The sequence below is a fragment of the Staurois parvus genome, unplaced genomic scaffold, assembly GCF_062004578.1.
Source record: "Staurois parvus isolate SC_StPar_1 unplaced genomic scaffold, SC_StPar_1.0 ptg000254l, whole genome shotgun sequence".
In the NCBI taxonomy this organism is placed as follows: Eukaryota; Metazoa; Chordata; class Amphibia; order Anura; family Ranidae; genus Staurois; species Staurois parvus.
The window spans coordinates 1,738,321-1,751,315 of record NW_028318050.1 but is presented as its reverse complement, the minus strand read 5'-3'; the positions used below and the strand labels follow the sequence as shown (position 1 = coordinate 1,751,315).

Here is a 12,995-nt window from a genome sequence, read left to right as displayed (position 1 = left end):
TTACTGACAACTGTCATGTGATTATTTTGGCAAAATACCATCAGAATGAACTGCTGGAGGAAGCCTGGGATCATATATATTTGCAGAGACACATTTTCATGTTGCTTGAACTTTAATGAGTCTTGTGACTCATCCTAATATCCCCTCTACTGCCTTCCATGAGTGATTATCTTGCTGAATTTAGCCACAAATGTCTGGAGGAGAACAGAAGAGGGAAGCAAAGTAATAAGAGAACACATCACATGTCATGTCCTGGACTTACCCCTCTAACCTGCTGCCCTAGGCAGTGGCCCATGAGTGCCCCTATGGCACATTCAGGACTGGCGGTCCTCAGTCCCATAAATAGACATCATGACGGTTACAGAGAGAGGTCCGTCCTGAATGTCACCCAGGATCTGTATACAGCATTTCTTTATATCACTTTTATATGTATACTGTATATAACAAATCACATCGATCTTCTCACTTCTCCTCCTCTGTGTTGTTTCAGTGATATGATGAGTGGGGAGGAGAGCAGAGTGTGGCTGATTGTCTGTACACAGAACCCCAACACCGATGTGTCACAGACCGATGTGTCACAGATAGTATCACTTCTATCAGAAACTTCATCCTTGCAGCATGTGTCTGTGTGCTACACATCTCATCTCACAGAAGAAATCTGGGGATCTTTCCTTGATAAAGTCATTGTTCTCTATCACCCATACTCTGCAGAGACCCCTCTGCCGGATCTGTCTGATATGAAGGATTTCCTGGATTACTACAGAGAACAATGTGGTAAGTGAGTCATACGGAGTCCCAGATGAGAAAGGGATCTCCTGGATTCTGGATCCACTCTGAACGGCTCCACAGATCAGAGCCCATTGTATGATCATATGATAGCTGATGTATAAATATTGTGATATGCAGAGTCTCCTTTCACATCAGAGATCCCGGATTGTATGAGATGTATGTGTGAGGAAAACTTCATTGTGATTTATTATTATTATACAGGATTTATGGCGCCAACAGTTTGTTCTGTAACAGGAGACAAGACAGAACAATACAGTTCAATACAAGAGGGATAGGAGGTCCTGATCCTAGGAGATTACAAGCTAAGGCTCCATTCACATTAGGGTGATTTTTCGTGCATATTTTTCCACATTTTTATACAGCATTTTTAGCCATTTTTGGAGCTTTGGTGGGTTTTTTTTAAGTAGATCCAATGTCAATCATGATGCTGCCACCACCCGAAAAAAAGAAAGAAAGGCTCCTATCCCGACACTGGCTCCCGGCCATCTGACTGCTCTGCTGGCTTGACAGTTCTTAAATATGTAAAGGGAGGGGCCATCATGTATGTGACTCAGCCCCTGTGTGACATCATTCACCCAGCATGCACCAGTCGATGATGTCACATGGGGGCGGGGTCACATGGGTGACATCGCTGGGCTGCTCTGTCCCTAACAACATATTTAAAAACTAAATATCAAGTGTAGGTGAGTGCTGGAACTATATAAGCAGCTAATACAAAGGTATAAGTAACAGCTCCTTATAGATAAATGTATAGAAAGTGCAGCTAAAATAAATGAATGATACTAATGTGAAAGTAAAGTGCAAATATCAATCTGAAAAATAAAACTGTTCAACGGAACAGTTAAGTACAGCGTATAAAATATAATAATAATATAATAAAATGTTATATTAATAAATGTTTATATTAGTTCAAGAAGTCATTCGATCAATGTGGAACACTAAAGAGCAGCATAAAGGTGAAAATATATCAAGTCCTTTATTAACCACTTCAAGTCCGGACACTTTCACCCCCTTCCTGCCCAGGCCAATTTTCAGCTTTCAGCGCTATCACACTTTGAATGTCAATTGCGCGGTCATGCAACACTGTACCCATATGAATGTTTTTTAGCATTTTTTTGAGACAGATAAAGCTTTATTTTGGTGGTATTTATTCACCACTAAATTTATTTTCTTTGCTATATAAATGAAAACATCCAAAAATTTTGAAAAAAAAGTTTTTCTTATAAAATTTTGCAAATAAATAATCTTTCTTCATAAATCTTGGCCAAAATGTATTCAGTTATCTTTTTTAGTAAAAAAAAATAACCCAAATTAGTGTATAACCAAAAATGATAATTTTTCAAATTTATTTTTTTACATTTTTATATTATTATTTATGTTTTTTTTTATTTGTTTTCAACATACTGTCACCCTAGCAGTACAGTGTCTCCATAGTGACACTGTACTACTTGTGGAGAGTGATGAAGATGTTTTTGTTTTTTTTACACTGGGGCGTGACGCATTTCGTGCAAATGCACGTCTTCAGGGGGTACACCTGAAGACGTGCATGCACACGAAATGCATTGGTTGGAGACATTTGCTGACATCACGCCGCCATTGACGAAGGTCTGAATGGCGGCCATCTTGGTACATGAGTTATATAAAATTTTACTGTATTTCCACGTGGATTGTCTTTTATTCATGATACAATAAAATACTACACTATATGCAATTTTTGGCTCCTGTGGTGAGCTATTCCTCATAGTAAAAACATATAAATAAGCGAGCGCCTTCCGAATAGCAGCAGCTGTACACCAAAGGCACCATATAAGACCTTCCAATACACAGTAATATACAAAAAGGTGCAGCGCTAAAACACAAATAGACAAACGTGTATGTACATGTACAAACTCATGCAAAGATATAACGTGACACTGTGCGTTCAAATATACGCCACTATATTGTGGCTAATGGGACGTGAGGAAGAATTGTTATATCCAAAGGTAAGTCCAACGTGAAGATGTGAACAAGATCTTGACCGATCTATGGATTTCCAAACGACACAGACGGTGTGCATGGTGAAACAATGAGGGTACAGATTACGCACTCACCAGATGCGCAACCTTTGCGCGCTTTTCTATAACATGGAGACTTCCAATGTCTCATCAGAGGTCTGGTCAAATCTGGTCAGGTCCCCTTCTTTATCCCACGCCTTGCACTCGGCCTTCTCCTTAGGTGATCACCACTCTACAAATGTACCTGGCTCCCACAGGAGCTCAGAAAAAACAGAGGAGGCCAGTAGTGCAATATGTCTTAGGATATGTTTATTCCCACACAGACAGATACTGATTAGGTACAATGTATGGAATAAATAGAAGTTGAAGTACTGACCCGATGCAAAAGTTGCCGCCGGGACCCCTCGTGGTGCTGGCGGTGTTAGCGTCAAACAGCTGCAGCCTGACCCTATTCGACCACATTGATCGAATGACTTCTTGAACTAATTTCAACATTTATTAATCTAACATTTATATATATATATACATATATATTTATTTTATTTTTTTTTACGCTGTACTTGACTGTTCAGTTGAGCAGTTTTATTTTGCAGATTGATATTTGCACTTTACTTTCACAGGGTTGTGGGGAAGAGGCACTTGTTCCCATCAACATGGGGACAAGGGGATTTTGGGGTGGGGGGGTGAACCCCTCTCATCCCCCCATGTTGAGGGCATGTAGTCTGGTATGGTTCGGGGGGGGGGGAGGGTGCTTGCTAGTTTCCCTCCCCCTTTCCTGACCTGCTGGGCTGCATGCTCAGATACGGGTCTGGTACAGCCTTTTTGGGGGGGCACGCCATTTATTTTTTTTGCGTGGGGGTTCCCCTCAAAATCCATACCAGACCCAAGGGCTTTGTATAGATGCCATTTTTTTTTTTTTTTTTTACATTTATTTTTTAATTGCCGGCAATTCTTTAATTTACATTCAGCTGTCAGTGGGGAATCCCGCTGACAGCTGAAACATTAACACATGGTTGTCACTACTAAAATACAACATGACTTGATAACATAACTCATGCAGTAATTTAGCAGCATTTTTTAGTGCATTCAAACTTTTTTTTAAAATATGCTATGCGGTATTCTACAGTATACTCGGATACAGTAAGATACCATTTAGTGAATTGTGCCCAATATCATCTATTGCATCATTTTGTTGCTAAACTTACCAAAAACATGCAAATCTGCCCAATTTGAGATACAAAAGTAGCTCCCAAACCTTTTGGAGCTTCAGGTGACTTGGAGTGGAGATGTGAACCATCTCCATAGAGTAATATTGATTTTTTTTTTCCCCTGAGCATTTTGGAGCATCGAGGTTCACACTACAATTACGCTCAGGGATGAATGCAGCCTAGGAGGGAGGGGCTGGTGGTACAAAAGGTAATAACTGTGGGGGATGAATTGATAGGAGAATATTAGCTGAAGGGAGGATAGGCTTCCCTGAAGAGAGGTTTTCAGGGATCGCCTAAAAGTAGGTGATAGTCGGACAGATTGGGGTAGAGAGTTCCAGGGGATGGGAAGGTTCTGGAGAAGTCCTGGAGACAAGCATGGGAGGAGGAGACAAGGGAGGTAGAGAGCAGGAGGTCAGAGAAGGGTTAGATCCTCTGCTGAGTATTCTTGCTGGCTGTGTCCCCACTGAGGAGATCCATCCTCTCTATCTGTCCTGGTGACCATTGACAATGAGATAGAAAGGTAAAAAGAAATCTAAAAATGAATGACCCTACCAGGTACCACTCAAAACTGAACACCAAAAAACTCTCACATAAAAGGTATGAATTTGGCTCAACACCTCATCCCTAGAGAAATGTTAAATCATATATCAAAAATGGAAAATTATAAACAATATTCTCTGTACTGACAAAAATCATTACCTAACAATACATTTTATTGATTGATTAGTTAAAAACAAATACACATTGACCACATAGACACATTCATTAAAAAGTATCAAGGGTCACGTCTAGAGATCAATAAGATATCTTGGATCAAAGTGATACATTTATATGGTAGATAATGTATCTTTATATTATATAAATTGGATAACAATCAAAGCTGAGAGCTCTCAGAACAAAGGGACAGTCATAGAGGACAGATGGGGATAGAAAGTTTTTACACCAGAGACTGCAGACAGTACAGGGAATGACCAGAGACTGCAGACACAGTACAGGAGATGACCAGAGACTGCAGACACAGTACAGGAGATGACCAGAGACTGCGGACACAGTACAGGAGATGACCAAAGACTGCAGACACAGTACAGGAGATGACCAGAGACTGCGGACACAGTACAGGAGATGACCAGAGACTGCAGACACAGTACAGGAGATGACCAGAGACTGCGGACACAGTACAGGAGATGACCAGAGACTGCGGACATAGTACAGGGAATGACCAGAGACTGCAGACACAGTACAGGAGATGACCAGAGACTGCGGACTGTACAGGGAATGACCAAAGACTGCGGACACAGTACAGGAGATGACCAGAGACTACAGACATAGTACAGGAGATGACCAGAGACTGCGAACACAGTACAGGAGATGACCAGAGACTGCGGACATAGTACAAGGGATGACCAGAGACTGCAGACACAGTACAGGGGATGACCAGAGACTGCGGACATAGTACAAGGGATGACCAGAGACTGCGGACACAGTACAGGGGATGACCAGAGACTGCACACTGTACAGGGAATGACCAGAGATTGCAGACACAGTACAGGAGATGACCAGAGACTGCGGACTGTACAGGGAATGACCAGAGACTGCAGACACAGTACAGGAGATGACCAGAGACTACAGACATAGTACAGGAGATGACCAGAGACTGCAGACACAGTACAGGGGATGACCAGAGACTGCAGACACAGTACAGGGGATGACCAGAGATTGCAGACACAGTACAGGAGATGACCAGAGACTGCGGACTGTACAGGGAATGACCAGAGACTGCAGACACAGTACAGGAGATGACCAGAGACTACAGACATAGTACAGGAGATGACCAGAGACTGCAGACACAGTACAGGGGATGACCAGAGACTGCAGACACAGTACAGGGGATGACCAGAGACTGCAGACACAGTACAGGGGATGACCAGAGACTGCAGACACAGTACAGGAGATGACCAGAGACTGCAGACACAGTACAGGGGATGACCAGAGACTGCAGACACAGTACAGGGAATGACCAGAGACTGCAGACACAGTACAGGGAATGACCAGAGACTGCAGACATAGTACAGGGAATGACCAGAGACTGCAGACATAGTACAGGGAGTGACCAGAGACTGCGGACACGGTACAGGGGATGACCAGAGACTGCAGACACGGTAAAGGAGATGACCAGAGACTGCGGACACAGTACAGGAGATGACCAGAGACTGCAGACACAGTACAGGAGATGACTAGAGACTGCAGACACAGTACAGGAGATGACCAGAGACTGCGGACACAGTACAGGAGATGACCAGAGACTGCGGACACAGTACAGGAGATGACCAGAGACTGCGGACACAGTACAGGAGATGACCAGAGATTGCGGACAGTACAGGAGATGACCAGAGACTGCGGACACAGTACAGGAGATGACCAGAGACTGCGGACATTATTATTATTATTATACAGTATTTATAAAGCGCCGATAGTTCGCTCAGCGCTGTACATTACAAAGGGGGACAGAACATGTGACAGAATAATAATAATACAATGCAAAACATGAGGGGATTGAGGGCCCTGCTCCTTGGATCTTACAATCTAGGAGGGAGGGGATGGTGGCACAGGAGGAGATAGCTGTGGGGGATGGAGTGGTAGGAAGAGTGGAGGAGGTCAGCAGGTTAGCAGGGGGTGGGGTAGGCTTCCCTGAAGAGATGGGTTTTCAGGGTGCGCCTAAAGGAGAGGAGAGTAGGTGATAATCTGATGGGTTGGGGCAGGGAGTTCCAGAGGATGGGTGACACCCTGGAGAAGTCCTGGAGGTGGGCATGGGAGGAGGAGACCAGGGAACTAGAGAGAAGGAGGTCTTGTGAGGAGCGGAGTGTGCGTGTTGGGTGGTACTTGGATATTAGGTCAGTGATGTAGTTCGGGGCAGTATGGTGGACAGCTTTGTACGTCAGCGTTAGGATTTTGATCCGTTGCACAGTTGGAAGCCAGTGGAGGGATTGGCAGAGGGGGGTGGCGGACACTGAGTGGAGGCCAGTGGAGGGATTGGCAGAGGGGGGTGGCGGAGATGGTGCGGTTGGAAAGGTGAATGAGTCTGGCAGCCGTATTCAGGATCGACTGAAGCGGGGATAGCCTGTGGTGAGGCAGGCCAGTGAGGAGGGAGTTGCAGTAGTCGAGTCGTGATATGATGAGGGAGTGGATGAGCTGTTTAGTGGTTTCTGGGGTTAGGAACGTGCGGATTTTGGCGATGTTGCGGAGGTGGAGTCTGCACGAGTTTGTTAAAGATTGGACTTGGGGCTGGAAGGATAGGTTGGAGTCCAGAATGACCCCAAGTACTCTGGCCTGCGGGGCGGGTTTGATGGTGGCGTTGTTAGATGTGATGGGATGGAAAAGTCAATGGGGGATGGGGTCCGGGCTGGGGGGAAGACAAGAAACTAGGTTTTGGAGAGGTTCAGTTTAAGGAAGTGGAGCGACATTCAATCTGATATGTCGCTCAGTAGGTGTGTGATTCGGGCGGAGACCGAGGGGGTGAGGTGGGGGGCTGAGAGATAGATTTGTGTGTCGTTGGCATAGAGGTGGTAGTTGAAGCCGTGAGAGTGTATGAGTTGGCCAAGGGAAGAGGTGTAGATGGAGAAGAGAAGGGGTCCGAGGACAGAGCCTTGAGGGACCCCAACAGAGAGGGGAGTGAGGGGGAGGTGGTAGCATTATAGGTAATGCTGAAGGAGCGTTGTGACAGGTAGGATGAGAGCCAGGAGAGAGCAGAATCTCTGAGGCCGAGGGAGTGCAGTTTTTTGAGGAGGAGGGGTTGGTTGACAAAGGCTGCAGAGAGGTCAAGGAGTAGGAGCACTGAATGGTGGCCATTAGCTTTGGCGGTTAGCAGGTCGTTGGAGAGTTTGAGTAAGGCAGTTTCAGTGGAGTGTAGGGGACGGAAGCCGGACTGTAGGGGATCGAGGAGGTTGTTGTCGTTGAGGTGAGAGCATAGGCGGGTGTAGACTAGGCGCTCGAGGAGTTTAGATGTAAATGGGAGCAGGGAGATGGGTCTGAGGTTGTTCGGGTCATTGGGGTCCAGGGAGGGCTTTTTAAGTATGGGGGTGATGTGTGCATGTTTCAGAGGGGAGGGGAAAGTGCTGGAGGAGAGGGAGAGATTAAAGATGTGGGTGAGGGAGCGTAGGATGGAGGGGGAGGGAGGTCGTAGGAGTTGTGAGGGGATAGGGTCGAGGGGGCAGGTGGTGAGGCGGGCATCAGAGAAGATCTTGGAGACTTCCTCGATGGTAGTAAGGTCAAAGGTGCAGAGTGTTGGGGGAGCTTCAGTATGAGGAATGTAGGGTGGGGTGGAAGTGGAGGTCAGGGCAGTGGTGGGGCCGTGGGAGAGGGGTGATGAGGGGGTAGCTGAGTGAGGGGGAACGGGGTTGGAGGGAGTTTGAGCAGCGACGAAGTCCCTGCGGGTTATGTCGAGGGGGAGGGGGGATGAGGGGGTAGCTGTGTGAGAGGGGACGGGTTGAGAGGGCGTGTGAGTTGCGGCGATGTCCTTGCGAATTGTGTCAATCTTGTTTTTGAAGTGATTGGCAATCTCAAGGGCGGTGAGTGAGGTGCTGGTTGGAGGTGGGGGTGGAGAGAGTAGAGAGTTGAAGGTGGAGAAGAGTCGGCGAGGATTGGAGGAGAGGGCCTTGATGAGGGTCAGGAAGTAGGCTTGTTTGGCTGCGTGGAGGGAGGAGGTGTAGGTGTGGAAGGCAGATTTGTAGCGGGTGAAGGCTTGTTGGGATTTGGTTTTGCGCCATAGTCGCTCCAGGGCATGACTGTGTCGTTTGAGGGTTTTGGTGTGATCAGTCTGCCAGGGCTGGAGCGGTCGGGGTCTGATGTTGCGTGTGGTTAAAGGCACTAGTGAGTCAAGGGCTGTTGACAGCGCGTTGTTGTAGGCAGTCATAGCCAAGTCGGGGCAGGACAGGGGGAGGATGCTGTCCTGGAGTTGATCAGCTGCAGAGTGGAGGGGGGCAGGGTTAAGGTTGCGGAGGTTACGGCTGGTAGTAGTGTGACATTTGGAGGGGTAGGCGTTGGAGGATGAGGAGATACAGAAGGTAATCAGGTTGTGGTCAGAGAGAGGGAAGGGGGTGTTAGTGAGGTTGTGGGGAGCGCAGCGGTTGGAGAAGACGAGATCAAGGATATTACCGTCGGAGTGGGTAGTGGATTGTATGCACTGTGCAAGTGCAAAGGAGGAGGTTAAGTGGAGGAGATGGGATGTGTCCGGGTTGTCAAGGTTGACAGGAATGTTGAAATCCCCAAGGATGATGGTGGGTAGCTCAGAGGAGAGGAAGAAGGGTAACCAGGAGGAGAAGTCATCCAGGAAGCGGGGTATGGATCCAGAAGGCCGGTATATCACAGCAATCTTCAGGGGGGTTGGGGAGAATAGTCGGACGCAGTGGGCCTCGAAGGAGGAGAAGGATAGGGAGGGGGGGTTTGGGAGGACTCGGAAGGTGCTCTGCGGTGACAGGAGCAGACCAACCCCACCACCTTTACGACCATTAGGCCTGGGTGAGTGGGTCCAGGTGAGACCTCCAAAGGAGAGTGCAGCAGGGGAGGTAGAGTCAGTGGCCTGGATCCAGGTTTCCGTAATCGCTAGGAGGTTGAGGGAGCGGGAAACAAAGAGGTCGTGGATGGCGGTAAACTTGTTGCACACCGATCGGGCGTTCAGGAGGGCACATGAAAATGGGGGGAGATTTTAGGGAGCAGGGAGACAGATACTAAGTTGCGGGGGTTGTTGCGGGACGTGGAGGCAGGAGGGTGTTGTGTGGGTGAGGGAGGTGGTGGAGGGCCAGGATTCGGGGAGATGTCCCCCCGCGGTTAGGAGGAGGAGAAAGGTGAGAAATGTGGCATGGGAGCGGGATGTGCAGGAGCGTGAGAAACTACTAGTGGAGGTGTTCGAGTCAGTGGGAGAGTGGAGTAATAGGAGGAGGTGGTGGGTGCTGTAGAGGGGCGAAGGAAGCAGTGAGGACACAATATACAATTGTTTGGGAGGGGCAGAGGGATATAGTGAATGGATTTTGGGAACGGAGGAGAGGAAATAGTACAGGAGATGACCAGAGACTGCGGACATAGTACAGGAGATGACCAGAGACTGCGGACATAGTACAGGAGATGACCAGAGACTGCGGACACAGTACAGGAGATGACCAGAGACTGCGGACACAGTACAGGAGATGACCAGAGACTGCGGACATAGTACAGGAGATGACCAGAGACTGTGGGCATAGTACAGGGGATGACCAGAGACTGCAGACACAGTACAGGAGATGACCAGAGACTGTGGGCATAGTACAGGGGATGACCAGAGACTGCGGACACAGTACAGAAGATGACCAGAGACTGTGGGCATAGTACAGGAGATGACCAGAGACTGCAGACAGTAAAGGAGATTACCACAGGCTGCGGACCTTTGGGGAGGGAGGGGGAACGGGTACCTGAATTTGACAGGTACCCGCTCCCACTTCCGCGGAGTTGTCCTTCCTTGTTCTTCCCGCGGCGGCTTCTGTGACATCCGGGTGCTCACTCCACATGCGCGAGAAGCGCTGCGCTTTGTAAATGGCCCGTAGCCTTCTGACCTGTCATGTTTCCCAGAAGACCATTCACAAAGCACAGCGCTTCTTGTGCATGCGCAGTGGGCACCCGGCTGTCACAGAAGCCGCCGCGGGAAGACTGTACAGCGCTGGAGCGAGGAACAGGTAAGGTCTTGCAGGAGAGAAGAGCTGAGTGGCCGGCCCGATATTCTGACATGGTGGCGGCAGAAATACCGGACTGGCCGCTTTACATTCGCTCCATAAGACGCACTGACATTTTCCCCCCTTTTTTTGGGGGGAAAAAAGTGCGTCTTATGGAGCGAAAAATACGGTATATCAAGTATGGTTCCATTTTCAATCCTGTTTACAGACAGTAGTGGTATTGTATAAGATGTGGCCACAAAATATCCAAACCAGAGGAGTATTAACCATGAGTGGTCCAGAGGAGGAAAAGAATATTAGTGTAGGGTCATTTTATAGGTATGAGTTACCCAAAAGCACCCCCTGTGTGCGTCAATCTTCCTCTCACCAGAACCACTACTTTGTAGCCTGTATATCCTCCGGTTTTGTTGCCTGGTATTGATATCCTGGGCATATAATGGCTCCAACACAAGCGATTGATCCTGGGCAAAATGGCAGTGCAAAAACCTTAAAGCATTCTTCAAACCAAACAATATATATAAATGGATAATGTCCCTTTAAGGTGTATATTGAATTTGTATACTGATCAGTCCATTCTTAGTTGAATGTAGATCCAGGCATGGCTGGTGACTTACCTGCCAGTTTTGCCGGACCCTCCTGGCTGCTTCAGAAGCTTGTATTACACAAATAAAAAGCCCTCTTATAGGCTTCAAGAAGGCCCTCACAGATGGACTGCGCATGTGCGATGCACTGTGACGTCATGACGTAAGCACGTACATCGCACGCAACATCACGACTCCACAACGTCGTCGCCATCTTGAAAAAGAAGGAAGGGAAGGATGAAAACAGGGGGATGGAAAAACCAAATAATAATACTGAAAAAGCATTGAAAAACTCAAGTGTCACTAAATAGATCTCCATAACAGAGACCACAACATGAGGGCACTAATTGAGTTTCTTTATAATTAAAACAAACACTTTGGACAACTCATGTAGTGCCGGCATTACACCACAAGATGGCCCCAAAAAGGACCCCCCCCCCCTTCCCTCCCGATCTATCAAAATACATGATGATTCCCTGGTTCACTCTTTATAAATGTTATATATGAGTAGAATATTATGGATTTAAGTCTATTATAACAATGTAATTATCACAAAAGGAGAGAAAAAAAATGAAACAAAATGAGATAGAAAGCTATTGTAAACCCAAAATGTTGAAGAGCAAGAGGTGGGGATGGGGGAGATGCCTCCAATGGGGGCCAATGTTCTAATGACAAGTGTCTAATGGAAAATCCCCTCATTTGGGGAGATTTGTTCTCATTACATTATGTCTTTAAAGAAGAAATCTGGGAAAATGTTTATTTTCCCATGTGGTGGGGCTGTGCCGGCACTGCATGGGTTAAATGCTTGTTTTTGTGTAGGGGCTCTGAAAGTAAGGATATACTTTCCTATTCCACCGATCCTCCAAGCGCAAGACTGATCCCTGCTGCTCCAGCCCCCCCACTTTAGCAGTCTTGTGAATGGGCTGTTCCTGACTTCATCATGCCCACAGAGCAAGTTAGGACGTGAGGATGGCAGGAACAGTCCACTGCTAGACGTGGAGGGAGCATGGTTTTCCAGAGGATTGGAGGATACGGTAAGTATAGTTTAGTTTATCCTTGAGCCCTAGAAAAAACAAGCACTTAACCCATGCAGTGCTGGCACAGCCCCTCTACATGGGAAAATACACATCTTCACCAGAGTTCTGCTTTAAGACAAGAAGTGAAGGGAAATCCCCATAGCAGGGCACAGATAGAAAACATTAACCCAATGGGGTGTTTAACACTTCTCTACTCTACTAGAAACTAAAAAAAAACCTTCTGACTATACATACACTATACAAACATAAAGAAAGATTGTTTAAACAATCTTTAAAGTGTTTTACAGATAATTGTCCTCTGTGCAGAGCAGTCATGACCCCCCCATACATAATCTAGCTGCACAGTTTGAAAATGAGAAGGAAAGTCTGATTGTATGATAATGAAATCTTCCAATGTGTATGTAGCTCTCATGTGATTTTTCTTTTGTTCCCCCAAGTGATCTTAAAGTGTATTTACACCCAAGAACTAAAATATCATCTAGTGAAGATTACCAATCCTTAGATGTGATGGCTGCATTAGTTTTCTGTTTTCAGGCTAAGATCACTTTCAATTCAGAAAGATAGGACAGAAACGGGACGGCGATCCAACATTTTATAGTTTTCACTGGAACAGGCATGAGTGGTTAATTATCCAATGGGTGCACAGTATAGAAATAAATGAGCAGCCATCCAATGGGTGCACAGTATT

The 12,995-nt window shown here is 46.8% G+C and overlaps 1 protein-coding gene across 1 annotated transcript in view; it reads left to right on the top strand.

The window, feature by feature from the left end:
• Nucleotides 1-497: 497 nt before the first annotated feature.
• The window catches only part of LOC149459574 (uncharacterized), a 123,048-nt gene continuing 110,550 nt past the window's right edge, over nt 498-12,995 (top strand). Inside the window, exon 1 of the mRNA XM_089680939.1 lies at nt 498-774. Within this exon, the coding sequence (XP_089537065.1) occupies nt 498-774 (277 nt within the window). The remainder of the gene's footprint in view (nt 775-12,995) is intronic.